Consider the following 14,873-nt stretch of genomic DNA (forward strand, 5'->3'; position numbering starts at 1 on the left):
GCATAGTGAGTGAATCCAAGGCTAGCCTAAGCTACATAGTGAGACTTTATCATAAAAAAATACAGAAAAAAAAACCTGTTTGTCCCAATATAGACAAGAATAAGTGGATGTCAGAGATGGTGAAGGAATGGTGTTACTGGCCCGCTCCTCCTGGCTTGCTCCGTTGGCTTTTATACTCCCCAATACCAACCTGCATAGGGATGGCACCACCCACGGTGGGCTGGGTCTTTCTGCATCAATCATTAATTAAGAAATTGCCCATAGGCCAATCTGAAGGAGGCATTTTTCTCCATGGAAGTTTCCTCTTCCCAGATGGCCCTGGCTCTTTTCAAACTGGCGATAAAACCAGCCACCACGTGTGCCTTGCCATGAAAGCAACTGAGCCTTCCTAGCCCCACCAGTGCCACAGACATGCTCGGACCTCTCTATCAAGACCATGGTGGCGTTCGTTTTATTACAAGTGTCCTTCTAGCTTGCTGTTGGTCCTTGACTTATGTTTACAACATCTTGAGATGTGAAGAAAATTTTTATTTTTATAAAATTGCAAAGAAAAAAAATAAGACCAACTATAGCTCCTGCCTCCAAAGATATTCTCATGCATTTGGGAGGCAGGTGTCAGTATAGCAACGGGAAGACGGAGCTCCCTGTCCATGCTGCCTGGCTCTCAGCTTCCTGCAGAATTGGAAATCTCTCCAGGAGGAGATGCATTCACAGGCTTGCCATTCTGTTACTTTTCATACAGAAACACACAGGGTCTTTCTTGATACTTCCCACTGGCAATCATCAGCCATCACTGAGCACTGGCTAGAGAGCTGTGCACTTCCTTCTCACTCCCCATACAGCCCTGTGATGAGCATCATCACCTTCACCCACACGACAGGTGAGGAGACAGCCATAGAAGCAGCATCAGCATCTGAACTCATCTGCTATGGAACTGGGATTCACACCTCAGAGCCTGGCTCCAGAATAGAGCTCTTAGCTCCTCTGTACAGAGACCATAATTTCCTGCCTTGCTAAGGCTCCCCCAGCCCCTGCTCCCCAACCCATCAGTGTCTACATTCTGGGGGGTGTTGAGCCCAAATCAGGCCTAGAGCTGGGAGATCCCTGGGACTGGCTGAGATGCACTGTTTCACTATGTTCTTCTCCCTCTGCTTCTGCAGGCATCCAGGGATGAGAAAGTGGCCCCGCCAGTATGAATGGTTCTTCATGAAGATGTGGGTAGAAGACATCTGGCTTCAGAAGTGGTATGGGGGTGTAGCCGACATCCCAAGGGAGGAGTACTTCAAAGCAGCTCCCAGAAAGGCCTGATGGTAACACAAAAGTCCTGGGCTTTGCATTAAAGTGAAGACCTTTGAAGTGAAGAAGCCAGACAGTCACCGACTGCTGTCCCTTTGTTGAAGGGTGCCTAGCCGCCCTGTCATCCTGCAGCAGAATGAGGGAGGATGGACAGGGAACCTTGGGCTAGACTTCAGATTCACTGGAGTGGTCCTTTGTGGATCCACCGTTCGTAGGGGCACTTCACATAGAAAGATTTTGTTTCTGCTGTACTCAATCCAGACACACCCATTTGGAAATCATGGTGGTCAAAAGGGAAGTGGTAGTTGCTGTTCCTTTCTTTCAAAAAAAAATTAATGATCGTATGTACCACGTTATTGCCTTGTATCATGAGAACATCGTGTTACTTACTATCCGAAAGCAATGCTTTGAATGTAAGCTCATTGCATTCAAAGAGCTGAATGTGCACCACACTGAGTTGCTGTGGGTTCAGGGCAAGGTGGAAAGTTTTCCGTCTGAAGGTTACTCACTAGACGTCACGGAATTGCCGATGCATTTTCTAGAACATATTGGTCACTTGGGGAGCCTTTTCCTCCCATTGTAGTATAGTAGGTGGAGGAAGAAGGTGAAGCTTTGCACACACCCTGTTCTGGATGGGCAGACCATTAGCGAGAATGGGGTGACCTTGGCATAGTGCTTTCCAGGTCCCCACTGTGAATATTTCTGGTAGAAAGTGCCCCTCTACCATTCATGAGATGTGACATCCAAAATAAGAATCACCTCCTTCCACATGATATAGTAAAGGCAGGGGAGAGAGTCAATAGAGAAAGCTAAGGCCATGTGCAAGAGAAGGACCTCTCCTGAGGGTCTACTCACTGCCCAACCCTGGGCCAGACCCTCAACAGAAGTCGCCTCACTTAAGCGCCACCCAGGAAGATGTGTGTCCTTAGTGTTCCTTTCAGACAGGGAGCCTGAGGCTCAGAGAGGTCCAGTGGGTATCCCCAGCTCAGATTCCCGGATTCACTGCACATAAAGGATGGGGTGCTACCTCCACATTTTCCAGTTTTAAAATGGAGGAGCTACACAGGTAGTCATCCAGCTGGGATTGTGATTATAAAGGAGAATGACGAACTTGCCTGGAGGTCGCTTGTCACTGCTGGGGGTGTCGGGAGTGCAGGGGTAGGGAGCACACTTTGAAGTTTTTCAACAAATCATTTACAAGAGTTCCTGGCATTTAGAAGACGCTAGACTGAAACTGTGTGTTTACCTGAGGCCTGATTGGACCGAAGCATGCACCACCAAGGCCAGAAAGGATCTAACAGTATTCATGCTTCCTACTTTCCATAAAGGCTAGAAACTCTCTTTAGTGGATCGGGTATGTTATATAACTTAAAATTTCATCACTAATGTAGAAAGTATACACATTATTAAAACAAAGCAATTTTGTTTAACAAAATAAGACACGAGCAGAGTTTCTGTTGCCAAAATATTTTTAAGTACTCCTTACTAGAAACCTAGTAAGCTGCACAGTTTTTTTTTTATTTGACTCAATCCAGCTCATAAGAGTTCCCAACAATCATTATTTCTAATGTGTAGTCATAGGGTAGCTTTGCTAAAGATATTTTCTATTTCAAGTTTAAAATTATTGCTACTCCCAATTTAGAATAAGATGGGGAAGGGTGCTGGAAGAGCAAGCACGTGTTAAAGGTACTCCATAAATCAATCTCAAATTACAATCCCTGAAGTATCACTGCTTCCCAGGCTGAACTACTGATATTCGCTTGTTAGCCTGTACGATCAGCTTCCTTTTATGGATGGTGCTTCAAAGCTTTGAAGAGCAGGTTCCACTTAGAAACACCATAAATCAAGACTACGAGAAATGACATCTGAATAAGACCAGACAGCAAGAACAATATTGAAAGCTCATGGGCTTGGAACAGAATGTACACTGAATTAAAATGTGTAGGACTGAATTAGAAGTTTTAGAAATAGCAATAAGGCAAGAAAAATTGAATGCATACCAAGTGGAAAGAAAGAAAAAAAAACCACATTCTTATTTTCAATGACATAATTATCTACACAGAAAATTGCAAATAATCCACTTTTAAAAAGTCAACAAGCCAGGGTTGGAAGATGACTCAGAGGTTAAGAGCACTGGCTGCTCTTTCAGAGGTCCTGAGTTCAATTCCCAGCGACCACATGGTAGCTCACAACCTTCTATAACGAAATCTGATGTCCTCCTCCGGTGTGCAGGCAGAACATTGTATACAGAATAAATAAGTAAAATTTTTGGAAAAAAAAGTCAACAAGCCTAAAGGACACAGGAAGGTCTTAGGATACAAGACCAGCACACAAAATTCAATCCAATTTCCATGTATTAAGAAATAGACAAAATTAAAAGTGTATACAGTCACTCCAAAAAAATTAAATTATTTTGCGTATAAAGTTAACAAATTATGTGTGGAATCTATATGATGAAAAAATATTTTTAGTGCTAACAAAAGTAATCAAAGACTTAAACAAGTAAGATGTACCATGTTCATGGATTAGAAGACACAAAGCAGAGTTGAGATCAATTCTTCTTAACTGGTCTCTGGGTTGGATTCGTTTCTATGAAAGCCCCCAGCAAAATTTTGGTAAACATATGTAAGCTTACTATAAAAGTTGTGTTGTAAAATAGGAGTATAGCTCAGTGGCATAGCATTTGCCTAGCATGCACAAAGCCCTGTTTAACCCCAAGCACCACACACACACACACAGATAGTTACATATTCCAAGGCGTGTAGTCTTTGAAATAGTTTTTAAAATACTTTTAAAAAGAGGACAAGTAGGAGAAATTCGTTGAACCAATGAGGAAGATCTATTGTATATCAATACTATTCAAGACACTTTGTTTTTAATAGAATCATGGATGCATAGACCCATGGGACAGAACAGAGAATCTAGAAATGGATCGAGTGTGGTGCATTGAATTTTTATTTGTTTGTTTGTTTGTTTTTTCTAGACAGGGTTTCTCTGTAGCTTTGGAGACTGTCTTGGAACTAGCTCTTGTAGACCAGGCTGGACTCGAACTCACAGAGATTCACCTGCCTCTGCCTCCTGAGTACTGGGATTAAAGGCGTGCTCCATGACTGTCTGGCCGAATTATTATTTTTTTTTTACAAAGGTAGAGGTTTAACATGCGAGGACAGCCTTTAACAATTGTGATAGGGCATGTGGACACCCATAGTGAGCCCTACGCTAACCTCAGACCTTACATACAAACTACGTCAGCGGAGCTCATGTGTGTAAGCACATGAATGTGAAACTACCATGCAATAGAAAGAACTAGAAAACTTCAGGAACAAGGGCTCAGCTGAGTGTTTGGAAATTTTGATAAGTTAGACCTATTAAAGTATAAAAGTTTGGTTATACAAAGGACTCTGTTAAAAGGATGAAGAGACAGATGATGGTGACAGAATGTCTGCAGACCACACATCTGGCAAAATCCTAGTGTTGAGAGTATATGCTAATGTCTGCAGACTACACATCTCGCCAAGGGCCAGCATTGAGAATACATACAGATGTCAAGAAGGGTATGAAGGAGACAGAGAGTGATATATGCTGTGCTGGGAACATCAAACAGAACAGGGACTGGAAAGCCACTTGACTGTTTCCTAAAGCACTAAATTTGCAACTGTCTACCAACCAGAAACTGGACATTGATTCCACAGACATGAAAACGTATGTTCACACAAAGACTTACATAATAGCGGACCAGGAGGATGGTTCAGCAAGGCTCTTACCAGGCAACTCCGCTGACCAGAATTCAATTCCTGAAACCCACCTAAAACAGTAAAAAGAGAGAACTGGCTTCACAAGGTTGGCCTCTAACCTCCTCATGCACACTGCTGCATAATACACACACACACACACACACAAACATACCCACAAGAAAATAAGAAAAACACTTCCACATGAATTATCCAACATCAGAAAACTGGAATCAGCTGGGTATGGCGGTACACATCTTTAATACCAGCACTCGGGAGGTAGAGACAGGCAGATCTTGATGAGATCAAGGCCAGTTTGGTCTACATAGCAAGTTTCAGGACAGCCAGGGCTACATAGAAAGACCTTGTCTCAAATATCTTTCTCTCTCTCTCTCTCCCTCTCTCTCTCTCTCTCTCTCTCTCCCTCTCTCTTTCTCTCTCTCTCTCTCTCTCTCTCTCTCTCTCTCTCTCTCTCTCTCTCTCTCTCCTCAAATCAACTTGATGTACATTAATCTGGTGGCTGGTAAGACAAATGGCAAATTATCTATACCATAGAATACTACTCAGTAACATAAAGGAGCTAATTATTAATACAAGCAGAAGCTTGAGGAATCTGCAGAAAATTATGCTAAGTGATTAAAAAAGCCATGTAGAGCGTTCGCTTTATTTAATTCCATTCATGTAACATTTTGAATGCTGTGATTTTTCTGGAAGGAGCACAACATGAGACCGGCGAACATAATTTGAACGTGACTGTAAGTGGATAATGACAGATTCTTCTGGTCAGCCATAGCTTGACCTAAACCAATATTAAATTGGGGAAACTGGGTAAAATGAACATGGGACCTCTTTGTATGATTTCTTAAAACCGCATCTGAATCTTAATTATCTACACCTATCTCAGCATCTGCAGCTGCCTCAAAGGGAGAATTTAATGGAAAACTTGCTGAAATCAATTCTTTATGCCATCTCGCCTGTGAGTCCCTAACAGAATGAAGAACATAGCAAAGAGCGACCTAGCAGAAAGGAGACATGTCTTCTGTTAATCACTGATATACATGTTTGTGAGAGCCGTGTAACCCTTCTTTTAAAAGCTTCTTAAATGTATTTAATTTAGAGCTGAACAGAAATTACTAAGAACCTGAAGGGGCTGGGGTGAAGCCCAATGGAGCACTTCTATAGCGTGAAGCACTGGGAGTGACTCCAAGCATCATGAAAAAGAAGAATTGGATGAATGTGCTGTCCAGATTTTCTGTGGGACATTTACGAGAGATGAATGTCTTCAAGTTTCTAATATATACTTGTTGAATAAGTGTGGTAAGTAACTGAGTTTGTAAATAGGTTTTCTCGCCATATTATCAGCAACCATTTTCTAATTACCAAGAGGGGCTGGTCTTTGCTTTTTCCTAATGAGACATCTAAAGTAAACCAAGACCCCTATATGTTTGTCATGGCCTCCAACGACCACGGAGCTGGCGCGTTGTGAAATTCCGTTGCCGTCGATGCCCACATGGTGCATATTGACTCTTGGGGACTATGTTGTTTTAGGGTTGAAATGTGTTCCTGAAATTGTTCCCCAAAGCCTTGTATTTCATCTTCAATAACATAGCTGTCATCAGTAAAGTATTTATTAATGGTAAAATTCTCTAGAATACCTTATTGATGTTTGTTTGATTGCAATAGCGGGTTGCTTGTGGGAAACTTCGTTACGACAGTTACAGTTTGCCTGTCTTGTGTAAGGCATGTGGAGTGCGGTCTGTCTTCACACTAGGTATGTCTGACTGTTTGGTCAAAGACTGTTTCATTCCCAATACAGTTTCTGTGCTTGCCTGTGCTATCCTAACTGTGTCGGGATATTTGTGCATAGTCTTTTATATGAACTATTATAAATTAACATTATTAGATTCCTAAGAAAACAGAGGCTACTACAATGCAGCCGCTGAAGACTGTCCAGCAGAAAGGAAAGAACGAGCAGGCGACTTTTGTTAGGACCTTTTTTCTGCTGAGACTGAGCTTGCTGTCTTGCCCAGGCCAGTCTTGAACCCCGAGGCTCAAGCAGTCCCCCACCAAGCTGGAACTCTCATGGCTTGTCGTGGATCCTGGCTGCTATGACTTGACAAGGCTCTGAGTTACATGAACTTCATTTGCTGACTTAGAGGTACCACTGTAAATACTCTTTGAGGACCCATCCCTAACAGAGGAGCTGTGGGCAATTGACTGCCATTCTTCTTTAGGGGCATGGGCCACTGGTTGCACCCACAAACGTGAACGTACGGGTAGCATTACGTAGGTTTAGGGAGCTTTTCTTTTAACTAAACAAAGAGAAGAGAACATGGAATTGAGAGGTGGACTTGGGGGAGAAGGGGGAGAAATCTCAGGGGAGATGAAGGGGGAAAGCTGGGGGGGAATATGTCTTTGTAAACACATACTAAATTGTCAAATAATAAAATATATATATAACTAGAGATGCTGCTTTGCCACATTTTATGTTTCCCATTCTTGAAGGAGTTACCCGTTGTGTTGTTCTAATCGTGTGTGTGCATGTGGGATACTCTATATATAGTGTGTGTGTGCATGTGGGATACTCTATATATAGTCATGTAGACATGTTAGTGTGTGTACATTTGCATATAGGTGTGCATGCTTGTATGTGCATGTATGTGCAGACCAGAAGTCCAATGTCAGATGTTTTCCGTAAATGCTCTCCACTTTCATTTTTAGGTGTGTGTGTGTGTGTGTGTGTGTGTGTGTGTGTGTGTGTGTATGTGTGCATGTGTGTGCTGAATGCACATGTGCATGTGCAGGTGTGCACACCTGGACACATACACAGGATCAGAGGAGGACATCAAGAGTCTTGCTCTCTCACTCTTCACCTTATTCCCCCGAGACAGGCAGGGTCTCTCACTGGACCACAGCTGGACCGTGATAAGCTAAGTGATGCTCCTATCTTGACCCCCTTACAGAAATGGGGTCTTGAGCATGGCCCAGATTTTTACATGGGTGCTGGGACTTGAACTCAGGTCATTGTGTTTGCAATGACAAAGACTTTTACTGGCTGAGCCACTAACTCGGTCCCTCGCCACTTTATTTTTAAAGGCAAGGTGTCTCAATAAACCTGGAGCTTCCTGATTTGGCTAGGCTGGTTACCCATTGCGCGCCGGTTTTCTGCCAACCCTGGTTCTCCCAGTACTGGGTTTACAAGCAGCATGCCACCACAACCCCCTGGTACTTGGGAGCTGGAGATTTAAACCCAGGTGCTTGTGCTTGGGTGCTAGGCAATCTACGGACTGAACCATCTCCTCTGTCCCCGCACTTACTGTTTTTAGTACAACTGTTATTCTTATAGTCCAGGGCTCTTTATGAACTCAGGTGGGTTGTCTCCTCCTTGCCTCTATTTCAGCTCCCAATCCCTTGGCCACACTTGGGGCAGGCTCTCTTCAGAACTGATCTCCCTCTGACCATGCATCCAGACTCTTCCTTCTTCTCTCCACCTAACCCTTAATTTCCTGCTGCCCAAGCAGAGAGACTCCTCAGCATCCTCCCCCAACACACTTATTCGAAAGGTTAGCAACTGCAGAACAGGTCTACAGTGGAGAGCAAGCCAGTGACCCTGCCCTCAAGACACTGCAGCTTATAAACACTAAGTAGAGCTCAGCCTGTGAACTTCAAACTCCATCAGCTCAGCCCATACCCTCAGTGAATGCTACTCCCGGCTAACTCCATAACACACTCCATCCCTGGATAAGTTCTGCATTTATCTCTCTGCTGAGCTGTATTCACAAGAACTAGCTCTTGTTTTAAACCTGAGGTCCACATTTTAAGGTCCACATCTTTGACTGGGCATGCCCTCAGCAGATTCCCAAGAGAGAAGCCGCTGTTTCTCCTCCTGCGGAATGGGTCTGTATACAGGCAGAGCAGCGATAGTTACATGAAGGATGGGAAGAGGTGCAGGAGATAAAGGGGCAATAAGGGGAGATTCTGGGAGTCTTCAGACTATTTCCAAGAGTGGGCGGTAGGCCATATTATGGAAAGTAATAAAGATGAAAAGAAGCCGGGTGGTGGTGGCGCACGCCTTTAACCCCAGCACTCAAGAGGCAGAGGCAGGCAGATCTCTGCGAGTTCGAGGTCAGCTCAGTCTATAAGAGCTAGTTCCAGGACAGGTACCAAAGTTACACAGAGAAATCCTGCCTCAAAAAAAAAAAAACCCAAAAAAAACAAAACAACAACAACAACAAAAAAAAACCATGCAGAGAAGCATTGGCAAGCATTAAGAATTAACTTGAAAATGAGCAAAAGAATTATGTTTGAGGGTTCATGCGATGGCACACTAAGCATGTATAGAGAAGGAAGAGGCTTTTACTGGCAAAAGTCATGAGTTACTTGGAAACAAAGCCCACAAACGTTGAAGACATCAGGTCCGTGGAGGGCGTGTCCTTTCATACAGACTGCTGGGAACCTTTGATTAAGGGAACCCATGAGGCTTGAGCAGCACTGGGACTTTGAAGGATACGCGGGTCAGGTGCTCAGAAAGTCCGGAAATAATCCTTATCCGGGGCAGGTCATCCTCCTGCACGCTTCGTGCTCTCCCAGCTCTGGGTCTCACTGCACTCTGGTAAGAGTAACATCATCTTGATAGCAACACTTTTCTCAAAAGGAAGGAAGCCAGCAATGCCAGGAAACAGATTAAGAAACTGACCAGTTGGGACCGTGTGCAGCGCGGGACAGCTGCAGGGGGAAGACCTGTGCTTAAGCAAAGGTCAGAGCTTAGAAAACCGGAAGATGTAGAAGATAGTGGCTGGGGGCTGGAGAGATGGCTCAGAGGTTAAGAGCATTGCCTGCTCTTCCAAAGGTCCTGAGTTCAATTCCCGGCAACCACATGGTGGCTCACAACCATCTGTAGTGAGGCTTGGTGCCGTCTTCCAGCCTGCAGGCATACACACTGACAGAATATTGTATGCATAATAAATAAATAAAATAAATATTTTTAAAAAAAGAAAAAAAAGAAGATTGTGGCTGGGAAGGGCAGGGGGAACCAGAAGCTGTGGCCAGAGGTGGGGTGGTCCCTGCAGGGAGAAGAAGCAAGGCCAATTAGATCCTCTGGGCATCTCTACCCAGACATCTGCTTGTCAGCTATTGCTAAGGGTAAAGCAGCACTATGAGCTTTAAAATATGGTGGTTGTTTTGGTTGATTGGGTGAGTATGGTTTGGAAGAGGGATTGTTGTTTATTTTGGTTTGCTTTGGTTTTGGTGTTTGCTTGTTTTTTGTTGTTGTTTTTGTTTATTTGTTTGAAACAGACTGGCCTTGAACTCACTGCGGATGAAGATGACTTTGAACTTCTGACCTTCCCACTGCCACCTCACCCTGGGACTGTAGGCATGATCCACCACACCCAGGTTTGTGTGATGCCACAGATTGAATCCAGAGCTTCATGCCTGTCTCATTCTATCAACTTAGCTACATCCTTGGTCCTAGGAATTGTCAAATAAAAGCCACTGGAGACTATTGTTTTGGACTGAGTTCCTACACTGGGCCCCAAAAGACCAGGATACAAATCAAGATGGAGTCGCAAATGCTAGCCACAGATTCTATACCACCATGCTGAAACCAGGGCACTAATCCAAACTTCTGAGGAATCAGGATTAGGGGGCATTCTGGTTTTAAAGGAAATGTCTCCTACAAGCTCCTGGTTTGAACACCTGGTCCCCAGTTGTTGATGCGATCAATAGAGGCACTGAACCACTGGGGGTTTTCTGCTTCCTGTTCAGATGTGATAACAGCCTGGAACCCACACCTCACTGTGACAGCAGAAACCACATGTTTGGCTGTGCCTTCTCCACCACCACACACTGAAACTGTGAGCCACAGCTGATCTTTCTTCCCCTAAGCTGTTCTCTCCAGATGCTGTGGTCACAGCCACACAAACATAATTGATGCAGAGGAGAGATGAGAGAGGCTGGTTTCTCATATTGGTATGATACTAAATTTCCTGCTACCTTAAGCTTTGTACCCAGAGACGGCGATGGAAAAATGCCCGGCATGCAACGGTCAGTTCTTTGCTGTTCGTGTTGTCCTAACTGTAGGAGCTGAAAGCAACATTTAGCTTCTTTCTCCTTGTTTGCGCTTCTCTGGATACTGTGATCCCCAAACCGTCCTCCTCTCGCTGGTCTGTAGAACGATGTCGTCCCGATCCTAGAATCTTAAATTGGCTGGGAGACGGAGGTGACTTCAATTCATTGTTTCTCCTCCTTACAAGTCAGTTCCTTCCCGTGTAGGATGGGATTATTCCCATGCACGCCTGGCTCACCGGAAGGGTTAAGAACTGGCTGAGTCATGGCATCTTCCTTTTCACACTCGACGGAAGCCATTTGTCTACTCTCAGATCCTCCTGGTAAGAACGGGAAGGATTTGAGAGGGGATAGTTCCAACTCTCGTTTCGGCCTCTACCTTCTCTATGTCTCAGGGAGGTTTCTTAGTCTCCTGGCTATTTCTAGATAAGCAATTAAACCTGTTGTTCCTAACAAACTTGCCATGGTTTGGAAAACAAACTGCGCCACCTGGTGGCTGACTGGAGGAAAGTCACTTTCTTAAAACTCATCCAAGAGAGGAACTGTAAAGGCAAGAGCCAATTTCAGTAACTTGTTTATAGCGGAGACACACCACACTCTCCCACTTTGTGAGCATACCCAGATGAGTGTTTTCCGCACAGTATAGATTTACAAAACATTAAACTTCAATTGCGATATTTCTTTCCTTTTTTCCCTTCCTTTTTTTTTTTTTTTTTTGAGAAAGCCTCTCCCAGTGTAACCCAGGCCTTCCTGGAACTCAAGATCCACCTCCCTTTGCCCCTTAAATTATAGGATTATTGAAATGATATTTTTAAAAAGCCATTTTTAGCAGTAACTGTAGCTGATTTCCAATTATGAACTGCAGCTTTGCAAACGTTAATCCATTTAAGTTTTCACATCTGCCCTGCTAGGAAGTAAAGCCTTCCATGTTCACATGGGAACTTCGAGGTTCAGGGATGTCACAACCCATGTTTTTAGGCTAACCAAATAATAAACCCCACCTCTGCTCAAGTCCTTTCCCTTCTGACCATGCTTTGGGGAACTCCAGATGGATGGAGGAGGGTTCTGCTTTCCCCTCCTTGGCTTGCCCTTCTCTTACTTCATCTTCAATGTCGTCAGCATAGCCACTGCAGACCTGCCTTCTTCTTTTCTTCTTCTTCTTCTTCTTCTTCTTCTTCTTCTTCTTCTTCTTCTTCTTCTTCTTCTTCTTCTTCTTCTTCTTCTTCTTCTTCTTCTTCTTCTTCTCCTTCTTCTTCTTCTTCGTTTTTCTTTTTTTTTTTTTTGGTTTTTCGAGACAGGGTTTCTCTGTGGCTTTGGAGCCTGTCCTGGCACTAGCTCTTGTAGACCAGGCTGGTCTCGAACTCACAGAGATCCGCCTGCCTCTGCCTCCCAAGTGCTGGGATTAAAGGCGTGCGCCACCACTGCCGGGCTTCTTCTTCGTTTTTCAATACAGAATTTCTCTGTGAAGTTTTGGAGCCTGACCTGGAACTCACTCTGTAGACCAGGCTGGCCTTGAACTCACAGAGATCCACCTGCCTCTGCCTCCCCGAGTGCTGGGATTAAAGGTGTGTTCCACCGCCGCCCTGCCTGAGACTTGGAGTTTTATAGGGCAGAAAAGGGGACCTTTCTGGTGGAAGAGTCCATCTGCAGATCTGTTCCCTTGCATTCTCCAGGCTGTGAATGCCAATGCAGGCTGCTCAGCTTTAAGAGTTCACTGGATCCCAGTTCCCTGCAGAAGACGTTATCTTTGCATCAGTTTACCTGTCTGGAGTTCTCAACTCGCTGGAGGCTTTGGGGGTTGTTAGCCCTTTAGCCTGTGTCAGCACCCTCCATTTTGGCCATCCACAGACACCTGGAGGAAGCGACACAGCAGCTACAGCTGCTCGTACTGGCTCTCAAAGGTGTGGTACTAGCCACAACAACTTCCAACAGTTTGCACTGGATTTTCCCTACAGCCATCACCATCCAAGTCAGAGAGAGCATTTCTCCTGATGGCCTAGCAGAGAGACAAATTCCAGATTCTCTGCTTGGCTTACAGACTGGATTTTATTGCTTTAGTTATCTACTGCTCTGAAACAGATTATCCATGCCCCAATTTAGCTGCTTCAAACAACACACATAAGTTTTTCTTTGGGTTCACCTTCTTATTTAGCTTCTCTAGGATCACGAATTATAGGCTCAACAGTTCAACACACTGAAGTATAAATAGAACCACTAAAGAAAATCCAAATGAGATAAAATTGGAAATTAAAAACTTACGAAGTCAACTAAAACATCAAAGGGAAAGCCTCGCCAACAGAGAAAAGAGAGGAAAGAGAGAATCTCAAGCAATGAAGACAACACAGAAGAAATGGATGCCTCAGTCAAAAAAATGTTAACTCTGAAAAATAAAAATAAAGGCACAAAACATACAGGAAAGAAACACACCCTACTATCAGGGATAGACATCAGGATAAAGGGATGGATATTTTAAGCAGTTGTAAATTAAACACGGGCAAATTTTCAGTACTCACTGGAATTCCCTCCTGATACTATCCTATATGATTCTCCATTTTATTATTTTCATTCATGTCTTCATATTATTTACTGTATTTCTAAATTCGCATGCCCTTATCCTGGCAAGAGGTATTTTTGTTGTGGCTGGTCCCCAACAACCTACCTGCACCTGAGACTTTCTTCTTATCCCCAAACCAACTCTTCTTGGTAACTAATCCCACAAATTTGAAATATTTTCTTTAATTTTGTGCCTTCATATGTATACTTTGTGTATGATATGCAACCAAAGTCTATTAATTCTTATTTCAAAAAAAACACATAAGCCCAGCATTGTAGTGCATGCCTACCACAGTCCTGTCTCTCAGGAGACAGAGGCAGGAGGATGGCAAGTTGAGGCAAGCATGAGATACATAATGAAAGACAGTCTCAAATGATCAAAACCAACAAACCAGACAAACAAACAAAAAATCCATCATTATTTCACGTAATTTCTGAGGCTGCGAACATTACTTAAGTAGATTTCCCTAAAATCGAAAATTCAAATCTAGATAGCAAGGACTCACTTTGGACAACTCACTCCTGCTCCGGAAGATCCAGCTCCCTCTTCTGGCCACCTCAGACACTGCACTCACGTGCACCAACCCCTACACACATATACACATAATGTTTTTAAAGTAGAACCAGGCACCATGGCACATGCTTGTAGTTCTAGCTCCTTGGGAAACTGAGGCAGAGAGATCACGTAAACTCAGGAGTCTGAGATCAGTCTGGGCAGCACAGTGTGACCTAGCTCTTAACAATGGATGCACAGGGCCTGTAAATGGAGCTCCATGGGAGAGCCAGTGCTTAGCACGCCCCGGGTGTGAGCTTCAACACGAAGAATGAAAGAAGTAGAGGTGCAGGATGCAAAACCACCAAGAGCTTTTCCATAACTGGTAACAAACTTTCTGGAAAGAAGCCAAGAAAAGGGTCCTGTTAACAATAGCCACAAAGCTAAAAATATCTAGGAATCAATTTAACTGAAAAGATGAAAGATATGCATGCTGAAACTATACGGCACTGAAGAAAGAAATCACAGAAAATAAAACAAATGAAAAAGAATCCTATGTCACTGACGGGAAGAACAAATATTGTTTAGATGTCCGTCTGCCCTTGGGAAGAATAAATATTGCTTAAAAGTTCATCTACCTGCAGGAAGAATAAACATATTTAGAAGTTCAACCACCCATGGGAAGAACAAATAATGTTTAAATGTCCGTCTTCCCAGGGCAATCCACAGAATCA

The 14,873-nt window shown here is 43.8% G+C and overlaps 1 protein-coding gene across 1 annotated transcript in view; it reads left to right on the forward strand.

Moving 5' to 3' along the window:
• Positions 1-5,222, forward strand: part of Creg2 (cellular repressor of E1A stimulated genes 2) — a 34,999-nt gene extending 29,777 nt beyond the window's left edge. The window contains exon 4 of the mRNA XM_075980357.1: positions 1,161-5,222. Coding sequence (XP_075836472.1) covers positions 1,161-1,308 — 148 coding nt within the window. The 3' untranslated portion in view covers positions 1,309-5,222. The remainder of the gene's footprint in view (positions 1-1,160) is intronic.
• The last annotated feature ends 9,651 nt before the right edge of the window (positions 5,223-14,873 follow it).

The sequence above is a fragment of the Microtus pennsylvanicus genome, chromosome 7 (genome assembly GCF_037038515.1).
Source record: "Microtus pennsylvanicus isolate mMicPen1 chromosome 7, mMicPen1.hap1, whole genome shotgun sequence".
NCBI classification, from domain to species: domain Eukaryota; kingdom Metazoa; phylum Chordata; class Mammalia; order Rodentia; family Cricetidae; genus Microtus; species Microtus pennsylvanicus.